The 12025-nt window shown below is 55.3% G+C and overlaps 1 protein-coding gene across 1 annotated transcript in view; it reads left to right on the top strand.

Moving 5' to 3' along the window:
• Positions 1-4696: 4696 nt before the first annotated feature.
• Positions 4697-12025, top strand: part of MN1 (MN1 proto-oncogene, transcriptional regulator) — a 41271-nt gene continuing 33942 nt past the window's right edge. The window contains exon 1 of the mRNA XM_028708971.2: positions 4697-8358. Coding sequence (XP_028564804.2) covers positions 5013-8358 — 3346 coding nt within the window. The 5' untranslated portion in view covers positions 4697-5012. The remainder of the gene's footprint in view (positions 8359-12025) is intronic.

Genomic DNA, 12025 nt, shown 5'->3' with positions numbered 1-12025 from the left:
TCTGCCATTCCTCCAACGTGGGTAAATCTTGTGTCTTCCCTCCCATCAGATGTCAAAACGCCCTCCCATCAGATGTCAAAGCGATAAACAACTACCTGACATTCAGAAGACATCTGAAGGCAGCCCTGTTCAGGGAAGTTTTTAATCTGTGATATTTTAGTGCATTTTTGGTTTCTGTGGAAGCCGCCCAGAGTGGCTGGGGAAACCCAGCCAGATGGGCGGGGTACAAATAACAAATTATTATTATTATTATTATTATTATTATTATTATTATTATTATTATTAGTGATCTGGGGGCTTAAATTACAACTTGCAAGAGCCCAGTTTAACACACGTACCCTTTTCCTGAGTTCGCCTTCTACCTGACTGAGCCTAGTTAGTCTTCCATGTTATTTGAGACTCAAAAGCAAAACACAGCTGCAAACCAATTGGTGATCACAGTTGCATGATGGAAACTCACAAATGGAAGCACACCTTTCCCCTCAAAGCACTGGTTTTCAACCAGTGTGCTGTGGCACCTGGGGTGACCGTTCCTCAAAATGTTCAGGAGAGCCCGGGGGTGGGGGCATCCTTTCATTAACTTGCGGCCCATATCTTCCTGCATTCTCTCTCTCTCTCTCTCTCTGAGGAACATTCAAGGGAGCTGGCAGCTATAACTTGCAGCTCATTATCTTCCCGAAATAAAATACTGGGAAGAAAAGTGGGAAAACCCTTTTGCACAACTGCTTACTGTATCTTCTTAAAATCTTTTCTCCCCCTCCCACAAACAAAAATCCCCCCCAGCTTCAGTAACTAACAGTTCCTCAGTTTTACACAGAGGGCTTGAGAAATGCAAGAAAATAGTAAACTAGCGTGAGGGTATGTGTTCTCTATAAGGAGGGATTTAAAAATAACCCTGAAAGTTTCTCTCCTACCCCCAACATCCCTCCCCCTGCAGGCATCCCCCTCCTCCTTAATGGTCACCCAGCTTTGTGGAGACAGGGAGAATGTTGTAAGAAAGGACCACGTCTGCCTCTGTGTCTTGTGCTGTGTGTCTCGCTTTCCTTCCTCACAGTAACAAAATATGTCTGCTTCTGATCTTCGTCTTGTTTTGCTCTCTCCACCCCCCCACCCATGTGCACACTAATTTTGGGAAAGGCAGGCTGGGGCTGCCATGTGGAGTGTCAGCTCGGCCCTGTAAAGCAGTGGTGTTGCTTGGGATCCCATCGACACATGCACTTCCACTTATACGCGCGTCAAAAAGGGTGGAATGGGGTGGGGTGGGGACAGTAGAGGGAAATTCCTGTAACGGAACCCCAGGGTAAGTGGCTCCCACAGGGGAGCCACAGAAAGAATGAGGTTGGTCAAGGGAGCCATGGACTCAGAAAGGCTGAAAACCTCTGCCTCAGAAATTGTAGGCACTGTAGCTTACTCCTCACAGTTACAGTTCCCTGCATTCTACCCCTACAAATGACAGTGTGCAGAATTCTTTTTTTGGCGGTGTGTGTGTCTGTGTGCTTTGAATGTGCTTTTTAGGGTAGTGTGTGTCCACAGCCTGAGTGAGGAAAGCTTTGGAGCACTTTTTATGTAGGGAAAGTGAAAAGGGATTGTGCTGCTTTAGCTTGCATGAAAAAAGTCCTAGGAGACAGCACAGAGGAAAGAGGGAGGACCACTGAGAGGAGGAGGACACAGAGAAGCAGCAGGTACACATTTCAGCCAAGGTGTTTCCTGCATGTTTCTTTGGGAGCTGTCTGGTATACAAATGTGTCCATACCGCATTGTTCCGCCAACAGGCTTGGTGACTAGTATGGAGTGCAAGACAGCTGCGCAGTCTCTGGAGGTGACTACCTCTTATCACCTCTTAAAAGTTTACACAGATCTTTATTTGAATGCTTCTTGGTCATTTCCCTTCCTCCCTGCAATCAATTGAAGTCACCTGGTAGGGCAGTGAACAAATGCTAATCTCACCTTCCTATAAAATCCAAGTGTCTTCTGAAATGTTTTTTGGGGGGTGGGGGCCTGAGGTTACAAATGGCTGTCTTCACATTTACAGCAGCCACCTCTGGAATCAGTGCTAGATGTTAAAGGTGTGGTAGTGGAAGAGGAAACTGTATTCCTGTATGTGAGGAACGGCATCCTGGAGAGTCTCCTCCTGGGCTAGAGCTGGGTGCCCAATTCACTTTGGTATGTATCCGGTCTCCTGATACAGTGCTGCTGGCTTCTGCTTCACGGGCGGCCCACGAGGAGGCTGGGTGAATAGACTGAAACTGCCTTGGTCGCGCTGGTTGATGATCTCCGGTGGGCTAGGGACAGCTAGACTGGTGACTGGGGGCGGCCGCCGAGACCGGTCTTGAAAGACCTACATTGGCTCCCAGTATGTTTCCGAGCACAATTCAAAGTGTTGGTGTTGACCTTTAAAGCCCTAAACGGCCTCGGCCCAGTATACCTGAAGGAGCATATCCACCCCCATCGTTCTGCCCGGACGCTGAGGTCCAGCGCCGAGGGCCTTCTGGCGGTTCCCTCATTGTGAGAAGCAAAGCTACAGGGAACCAGGCAGAGGGCCTTCTTGGTAGTGGCGCCTGCCCTGTGGAACGCCCTCCCATCAGATGTCAAAGCGATAAACAACTACCTGACATTCAGAAGACATCTTAAGGCAGCCCTGTTCAGGGAAGTTTTTAATCTGTGATATTTTAGTGTATTTTTGGTTTCTATGGAAGCCGTCCAGAGTGGCTGGGGAAACCCAGCCAGATGGGCGGGGTACAAATAATAAATTATTATTATTATTATTATTAGTAGTAGTAGTAGTAGTAGTAGTAGTAGTAGTAGTAGTATCATCATCATCCCCAAGCCCCAGTCAAGGGGAAAGAGATACTACTCAGAAGGATATTTGAAATGGAGAGACGGCACAGTCTTTTGAGAAGCAATGACTTCCAAGAATGGTTTGACCAAACAAAACAAAAAGACGAGGCAAATAAAGAGTCAATCAGTTCCTTTTGGAAAACTGTTATAAGGACATGCAATGAAATTCAACCAAGGGGAAGCGAGGAAGTCACTTAACAATGTGAACAAGTGTAATTTTCAATAAGGCCGTGATTTATGTTTGTTTGTCTTATGTGTTTGTTTATAATGTTGTGAAAACCATTTTTTTTCATTAAAAAAATATAAATAAAAAAATCAGTTCCTTTCACTGTGTCACTTCAGATTGAACTGATTAGGGTTGGGATATTAAAAAACAACGAGAAAAGGCAAACAACGCCTGGGCATAAACTAGAGACTTATACACATGTATCAATCCACAGGATTGATGATCAGGCTGGGCTGTCACTGCTCCACCACACGTCAGGATTGTATCTCACGTGAAAATGTAAAGGTGGTCTCTCTCTGTGAGTGTTTTCCTTTCCGCAAAACATTTTGCTCTTTAACTTAAATTTCATTTAAAAGAATGGCACCCAATGATTTAATAATACAGTATGTTACCTTCCTTATATGTGGCACGGGGCAGAAAAAGATGCAGAAGGAAGTCTCCTTATACTGACTTGCGATGCGCCCGTGGAAGGTGGATTATTACTGTTCCAGGATCCCGGAGGGCCTTCCATTGACGCCCATTTCCCAGCTTTGGCACTGACGTGGCTTCCAAGGTACGGCTTTGGAAAGAGAGCGTGTGCAGAGCGCCTAACTTACACGCGCCGGCGCACGGACAGAGGGCGGAGAAAGCCTCGGCGGGGTTCGCCAGAGCGCCCTCGGCCTGGCGAGAGGAGGCGGTGCTGCGGATGCCCCGTCGGAGGCGCGCCGCCGGCTTGAGCGGGGAGCGCGCGGGCTCGGCGGCCAGGCAGGGTGAGCTGGGACCCGGAGCCCGGCGGGGGGCGACCGGCGAGCTGCTGCAGGAGCCCCTCCCGTTGCTGCCGCTCTCTCCAGCGCCCGTCACTTGCTAAGTAATAATTTCCCTGTCCAATTCCATTCCTTTTCTAGTTCTGAAATCTCGAAGCCATCAGCAAGGAGGATAGTTCACATGAAAACTAATTACACAAAATCAATATTTAATCACAGCCCAGCATCCTGATCCTGCAGAAAAATCCTTTAAAAACTCTCCTGCCATATACAAAGACTTATTCGGGGCCGCTTATTTATAGATCTCCTGGGGGAGGCGGGGGAAGCGCCCGCGGTGCATTGGAAGGGCGGGGAGGCGCACCCCTTCTTCCCGGGGACCCCGAAGGAGCAGGCCGCGCGCTGGTCTCTGCTGGGGGGGGGGGGCGCGCGCCTAAACAAGTTGCTTGCTCGGGGCTCCGGCGCGGGACGGGGCGGGAGAGAAATCTGTGCTGGGCGGGTGGAGTTCAGCCCCCGCGGAGGTCAGCGGGCGAGGCGCGCTCGCACCCAGGCGACGGGGATAAATGTTTCAGAAAGAGCCGCGCGGCTATTAAATGACACCCGATTGATTCGGGGCTGCCGGCCCCTTCGCCCCCCGCCGGCCCACTAATTGCTCTCTTAAGGAGGCGCCGCTGGGGCGCAGCCCGGCCGCCCAGCCCGCCGGCAGCAGGCGCTGGAGATACTCGGCGGCGGCTCCCTTTGGCGGGGGGGCGCGGCCGGGCGAGCGCGCGGCCGGGAGAGCCACCTTAAGGAGGAGCCCCGCCCCGCCGGGCGCTCATTGGCGCAGCCCGGATGGCTGGACGCGGCTGCTGAAATGCAAAACTTGTTGCTGTTTCTTGGGCGCGGGCGGAGAGCGAGCGAGCGAGCGAGCGCAAAAGAGGCAGGCGGGCGCCTGGCAGCGGCAACGCGACGAGGACGCCCGGCTCAGCCTCCGCGGGCCATGAGGCGGAGCGCGCCTCCCGGCCAGCCGAGCCCGTGAGCTGCGGCGCCGGGCAGCAACTTTCCCGCAAGATGTGAGCCGGGCGCGCGGGGCGTCCTCCCTCCTCGCGCGCGTCGCTGCAGCAGCAGCAGCAGCAGCAGCAGCCCCCGGCTGGCTGGCCGGCCGCCCGTCATGGCCCCCCAGTGACGGACCGACCCGGCCGGCCAGGGACCGAGGCAGCAGCGGCGGGATGTTCGGGCTGGAGCAGTTCGAGCCGCAGGGCAGCGGGCGGAGCGGCGAGCGCGGCGGCGGGGGCTTCGGGCCGGGCATGGGCTCGCACTTCAAGCCGCCCCCCTTCCACGGCGGGACCCCCGGAGGCGAGGCGGGGACCCTGGGCGCCCTGAGCGAGCCCGCCTCGGCCATGCTGGCCATGAACTTGAACTTGCCCGGGGAGGCGTACGGCTTCCACGCCTCCCGCGGGGGCCACGCGGACCTGCAGCAGGCCCAGCCGGTGCACGGCTTCTTCGGCGGCCAGCAGCCTTCGCACGGCGCCCACCAGCAGCCGCCGCCGTCGCACTTCGGAAGCGGCGGCTTCGGGGCCGAGCCCAGCGCCTCCTGCCTTCACGGCGGCCGGCTCCTCAGCTACCCAGGCGGCCAGCAAAGCTTCGCTGCCGACGGCTACGAGCAGCATCTGGCGGAGGGCCAGGCAGGCGCGGACGGCTTCGGGCAGCAGAGGGCAGGGCCCCTCCAGGACTTCCAGCCGCCGCCGCAGCAGCACCACAACCCCGGCGTGCCGGCGCCCTGCCTGCCGCTGGATCAGTCGCCCAACCGCGCGGCCTCCTTCCACGGCCTGCCAGGAGCCGCCACCTCGGAGCCGCACGGCCTCGACTCGCAGAGGCGTCTCCCCAGCCAAGCAGCGGCCGCCGTGGAGACCCTGGAGTACAGTTACTCGAGCGGCGAGAGTCATTTCGACCTGCCCGTCTTCTCGCCGTCGGAGGCCGACGGGCAGCTGCCCCACTACGGGGCCAGCAGGCAGCAAGTGCCGCCGGGCGGGGGGAACTTCCCCGGGCCCTCCTCGGCCTTGCCCCGAGGGCCCGGCGGCCTCGGCAAGGTGCACCCCCAGCAGCAGCAGCAGCAGCACGGCGGCGGCGTGTTTTTCGAGAGATTTGGGGGCGCTCGCAAGATGTCGGTGGGCCTGGAGCCGAGCCTGGGCGCAGGCAGGCACCCTTTAATGCAGCAGCCCCCGCCGCCGGGGGCCCTGCTGGCCAGACAGAACTCGTGCCCGCCGGCGCTGCCCCGGCAGCAGCCGTGCCCCGAGGGCAACGCGGCCAACCCCGGCCTTCAGGACGGCGGCCCCCTCCTGCAAGGCCAGCACGCGCAGTTCGAGTACCCCATCCACCGGTTGGAGAACAGGAGCCTGCAGCATCCTTACGGGCCGGGCGAGCCGGTCTTCAGCGTTCACCACCACCCGCCGGCTCAGCAGCCTCCCAGCCAGCGGCTGCAACACTTCGACGCCCCCCCCTACATGAACGTGGCTAAGCGGCCCCGCTTCGACTCCTGGAGCGGCGGCGGCAGCGGCGCGGGCATGCACAGCGCCAGCCTGGACAGCCACCTCTCGCCCTCGGCCGCCTACCCGGGTCTGCCGGGAGACTTCACGCCGCCGGGGCCCGAGAGCTTCCCGCCGCCGGGCGCCGACCACCAGGCGGCTCTCCAGCAGCAGCAGCAGCGCCAGAACGCCGCCCTGATGATCAAGCAGATGGCGGCCTCTCGCAGCCAGCAGCAGCAGCAGCAGCAGCAGCAGCGCCTCCGCCAGCCCAGCCTGCAGCAGCTGAGCCACCACCACGCGGGCCACCACCACCACCACGCGGGCCACCACCACGGCGAGCCCGCCTTCGAGGCGCAGGAGGGCGCCTGGTTCCCGGCGCCGCATCCTCCCTCGGCTGCGCCGGGCGCAGGGGACTTGCTCTTCCGGCCAGGCGTGGGCGGCATGCCGGGCTTGCAGGAGCCGCCGCCGCCGCCGCTGCGGATTCCGTCGGGGGGCGAAGGACACGTGCCCTCGCCGGGCAGCCTGCACGGCCAGTTCGGCCTGAGCCCGCCCTCGGAGCGCAGCAGGCCGGGCCCGCCGGACTTCGCGGCCCAGCAGGGCTTCCCCTTCGGCGCCTCCAGCCGCCAGGCCACCCCGCACAGCGCCTCGCCCGCCTCCTACGGGCCCCCGACGGACTTCCAGCCCTCTGGGCCGCCGCCGCCCCGGCCGCCGCAGTCCAGCAGCAAGCTGGGCGCGCTGTCTCTAGGCTCCTTCTCGAAAGGGAGCGTGGCGGGCGGGGTGGCGGGGCCTCCCGGCGGCGGCGGCGGCGGCACCCCGGGCCCCAAGGAGAGCAGCGGCCTCTTCGGGCAGAGCTGCCTGGCGGCCCTCTCGACGGCGTGCCAGAACATGATCGCTAGCCTGGGCGCGCCCAACCTCAACGTCACCTTCGGCAAGAAGGGCGCTCCGGCCGCGGGGAGCGGAGGCGTCGGGGCGGGGAGCGAAGGCCCCAAGCGGAGCAAGCTCGGCCCGGCCGAGCCTCCAGAGCCGGGCAGCGGGGGACCTCAGCCGCCCGCGCCGGCCCCGCCGGCCCCGGGCGAGAGCGGCCTGTCCCCCAATTACTCGCCCGGCCCGGGCCCCGACGCCAAGGCAGGAGGCGGGCGCGGTCGGGGGCGCAGGAAACGGGACAGCGGGCACGTCAGCCCGGCCGCCGGAGGGGGCGGCGGCAACAGCTTCTTTGACAAGTACGGCCCCACGGCCGGGGTGGAAGGCGGGAGTCCCGGTCAGGGGGCAGAAAGAGGGGGCGGCACTCCGCATCTCCACGAGCCCCACAAGGCGCTGAGCTCGCCCCCGTCGGCTTGGGCCAAGGGAGGCGGCGGCGGCGGCGACCTCCTCCTGCCTCCGCCGCCTCTTTCCGAGCAGCCCGAGCTGCTGCCCGCCCTGGAGAAGGCGGACTCCTGCTCGCCCCGCGGCGCAGGCGACTTCCCCGACGAGGCCGGCAACGAGGACGAGGTGTCGTCGAGTTCCGACAACCAGCTGGCCAAGGGCTGCCCGGCGGGGCGCAGCCCGGTGCAGCCCCGTCCGGGGGACCACGCACTACTGAACGGACAGAAGGCCTCCCTGGCCCAGCTCAGCCTCCACGCCGGCGCAGGCAGCAACTCTACCTCCAGCCCCGACAGCTACGGCGGCGGCCCCCCCGCCGGCGCCCCGGTGCAGGACGAGATCCACCCGCTGGAGATCCTGCAGGCGCAGATCCAGCTGCAGCGGCAGCAGTTCAGCATCTCCGAGGACCAGCCGCTGGGCCTCAAGAGCGCCAAGAAGCCCCCCGACGGCCCCGCCGGAGCCGCGGGCGGCGGCAGCCAGAGCGGCGACAGCGCCGAGCTGAGCAGCTGCTGCGCCGCCGTCGAGAGCGGCAAGGGCGCCATGAGCACCATCGACCTGGACTCGCTGATGGCCGAGCACTCAGCCGCCTGGTATCTGCCCAGCGACAAGGCCCTCCTGGAGGGGCAGGACGACGACGACAAGGCCCTGGCGCCCTGGGAGAAGGCCAAGCCGCCCAACCCCAGCAAAGAAGGTACGGGGCGCGTGGGGGGGGGGGGCTTCTGGGGCGCCCCTTCCAGGCAGATGCTGTGCAGAAAGGGGGCGGCAGGAACCCCCTTGCAAGGCTAGGCCAGCACAACCCGAAGGCAGGTGGGAAGTGGACTCCAGCCCCTTGGCGGCCGTGGCCTTCCTGGGTCCCGGGCAGGTGGAGGAGGAAGCAGGCTGCGGGAGGATCAGCCGCAAAAACCTGCGCCAACTAATGTCGGCCCCGTTCCCTCCGACCCCCCCCCCCCATGCCTTTCCTTGTGCTTGAGAAATGGGGGAGGAGCGGCAGAAGGCCGAGCTAGTATTTTTGTGTCTCTGCCGCACTGCCTGTGTGATGTGCAGGGTAAGTTTCCAACAATGGGATGTATGTTCTTGCCAGGATAGCTGCTTTAGGAAAAGCCAGCTTCTTGGAGGCTCATGTGTGAATGATCCCTTTGAGGTGTCCCACATGTGCCCTTTGCTGTGCTGGGGTTTTGCTCCCTCCGCCCCTGCAGAATTATCAAAAGGTACTCATGGCGACATCACGTAGAGCAGGCTCTTCCAGCATATTTTCCTGACTCTTTCAAATAAGCGCAGTGCGTTGCATACACAAATGCACTTCAGTAGCATTTAAGTAAGAGAGGAAAGGAACTGTATGCCTGGTTAAATTTCTTCATTCATCTTAGGAATCTCTGGTTTTCTTCTTGTTCCTAAGGTGCATTTGATTTATTCCAATTCAGGTGTTGCGTTGAAGTAATTAAATATAGCAATAAATAAAAAAGTTAGAGGAGCAGACATTGCTTAGTTTTTCATTTTTAGGTCAGACTTAAATGTGTTGAGGGCTAAAGCTAGGCAGTTGCAATGCTCTTCTTCATTTGGTGGAACTCTTGGTTGGTGAGTGGAAAGGCAGGGCAGCAGCAGGACCTGGGGAACTGTGACCAGGCACTTCTTCATTCGCTCATTAGTATGGGGAATTCAGGAGATGGGTAGGATCCCTGTGAAACATGATAAGGAGCTGACTACTGGGGAATACTAGCCATCGGTCTTCCTTTTTTGTGGTTGTTTTTCCAGCATCTGCTCAGAAAAAGTTTTTGTTTTGCTTTGTTTTGAGCCTTGTGTTTTTAGGGTATGTGGAAAGGTTTCTAGGAGGCTGTTTGAGAAACTCCCCGCTCCGCTGGCTTTCGTGTCTTTGGCTTTGTCAAATCTGAATGCTGCCTTTGCTGTTTGTCTCTTTGTTCCCTGGCAATGCCAGTGGCAGGGAGCTTCTTTTTCTGAGGCAGAGAGTGCTTAGCATGCGCGGCAGATGCCGGGAAGCCCATCAGCATTCTTCAGGCTTCATCCAGGCAAGGACATAAATGGGTTTGTTTGGGGGGCTGCCTTTTCCATTTTTAAATGGAGTTTCACACAGCATCCTTCCTGGCTCCTTCTTTTATTGTTTCTTGTACACAACATCTAGATCTGACTGGATCAATAGCTAGTTAGCACAAATCACAGCTCCCGTCACCTCTACCTTGCCAGACGCACACCTAAGTGCAGACATGCACACACTTGTTCCCTATAAGTACAATCGGATTGGAAAGGAGAGAAATAACTTGACCATCTTAATTTGTTTCTAAGAAACACACAGGTGAAAAACTTCTGAGCTCTGTTTTGCTTCATATCAGTGATGTTTTGAGGTCACACACTGGCCACAATCCAGCAAAAGAGTTAGGCGGGTTTAAGCCTGATATTTGCATGATTTTCATTTCCAATGATTCCTGCCATTGTTATGTGATTTATAACAACTTTAAAGGCAGCAGCCCTTATTGTTCATACCATGCTAAAAAAAGGCACTGTCACCTAATCTGCCAGCTTTCTGAGCAGAAAGCTACCATCGTATTATTGGGTCTAAAGTTAAACGTAAGATACTGATCTAACTTTGCCAATGGTATGAGTAGAAAAACGTAGCCAATTTCTGAAAATTTGTCCTTAAGAAGGCTAACAGAGGTATGTAGAGAATTACAGTAGGTGTTCTTGCCAAAGGTTACCAAATATTTCAGGATTTATGCAGCTGAACAAATGAACCATCTACAGGAGGGAAAGGGGCACTCTTTACATCTTTTTTTTTTTTTAAATCTGCCAAATATAATATATTTATTTTGGTCCAAAGACCCACAAAAACATTTTCAAAAGCAAAATAAAACAGAAAATCAGGGAAAGGATTCCAAGGCAGTCACTCTGCTTTATCCAGAGCATGTAGGTTTCTATTTCTTATTACTTCCGAGAGGACAAATATATACCAGGACCTTTAAAACAGAGCCTATTCTCACTTTCCTGCTGCATCATTTTTTAAAAAAATGATACATAAAATGAAACAAAGCTAAACATTTATTTTGAAGTGTTCATGCAGTGCAGTGCTGCTATTCTGTGAGTTTGTGAGTGAAGAATAATGGGATTGGAAGCTACTGGACTTTGGAAGTTAGGCTGTGCCTTGTTCCTGAGGATTTCTTGGAAACACTTGGTCATTAAGAACTTCAGACATAAGCATCTTCCTTTTTTCCAAGCTTAGCTGCAGTTTAACATCGACTGCAGTGTAAGAATTCATCTCCACCCACCCCTCTCTCTCTGTGTGCGTGTCATCTATCCCATAGCTATTCTAATTATAGCAGTTAACAATCTGTGAAGACCTTTTCTTACTGGAGAAATGCACTGTTGAAATCAACTACCATATCTCATTTTTGTTTATTTTATTTGTATAGATGTGTTTTTAGGTTTCTATTGGTTTTGTTATAATTGGCTTTAATGTTTATGCTCTTTATGTAAGTAGTTTTGGGTCAGTTTTGTGAGAAAAGTGCTTAGTAAATATAAATAATGTTATATATCTGAAGGCAGCCCTGTTCAGGGAAGTTTTTAATATTTAACGCTGTACTGTTTTTAACACTTGATTGGGAGCCGCCCAGAGTGGCTGGGGAAACTCAGCCTCATGGGCGCGGTATAAATTATTATTATTATTATTATTATTATTATTATTATTATTATTATTATAGTTTAAAATTAGTTTGTGTAGATATAACACATGGATCTATATTTATGAATAACCTTGTTGAATTTGTGTATGTCAGAAATTTAATACAGATCTGATACAGGTTTAAAACTCTAGGAAGCCAAAATAAGCAAAACCCATACCTTTTTTTAAAGACTGGACTACAATCTTCCATAGTGACTCCTAGCAGCAAAGGATGACATTTCAGTAGCAAACATCTGATAGGGCCATTTACAGTTAAAACAAACTTGGAAAGGCAGTATCAGTTTATCTATCTGTCCTTTGCTCTGGAACAGTTCCACAAAACTCAATGGGAGTGTTTCTGAGATGAATGGAGTGAGGAGGTATTCTGGGTTACAGTCTCAGGGCTGTTTCCCATGTGGCAGCAGGGAGAATTCTGTATATTTTGCTCCTACTACTCACATTTAGAAAGTATCGTAGAGCAGAATGAGACCTTTGTACCATTTATATGCATGGCGGTGTACACATTTTATTTCTAAGTGGAATTTATCTTTGAGTATAAAAATACCAGTATGGAGTGATGCTAGATTCTGTCTAGAAATAAGCTCCCCTGCATTCGGATCCTAGACACCTTCCTGAGAAGGAAGTTTCCTCTTATTTACTTGGGAGTATATTGCCAACTTAAATCAAGGTG

This window comes from Podarcis muralis, chromosome 16, assembly GCF_964188315.1.
Source record: "Podarcis muralis chromosome 16, rPodMur119.hap1.1, whole genome shotgun sequence".
Taxonomy (NCBI): domain Eukaryota; kingdom Metazoa; phylum Chordata; class Lepidosauria; order Squamata; family Lacertidae; genus Podarcis; species Podarcis muralis.
This window is presented reverse-complemented; position numbering and strand designations above follow the sequence as displayed.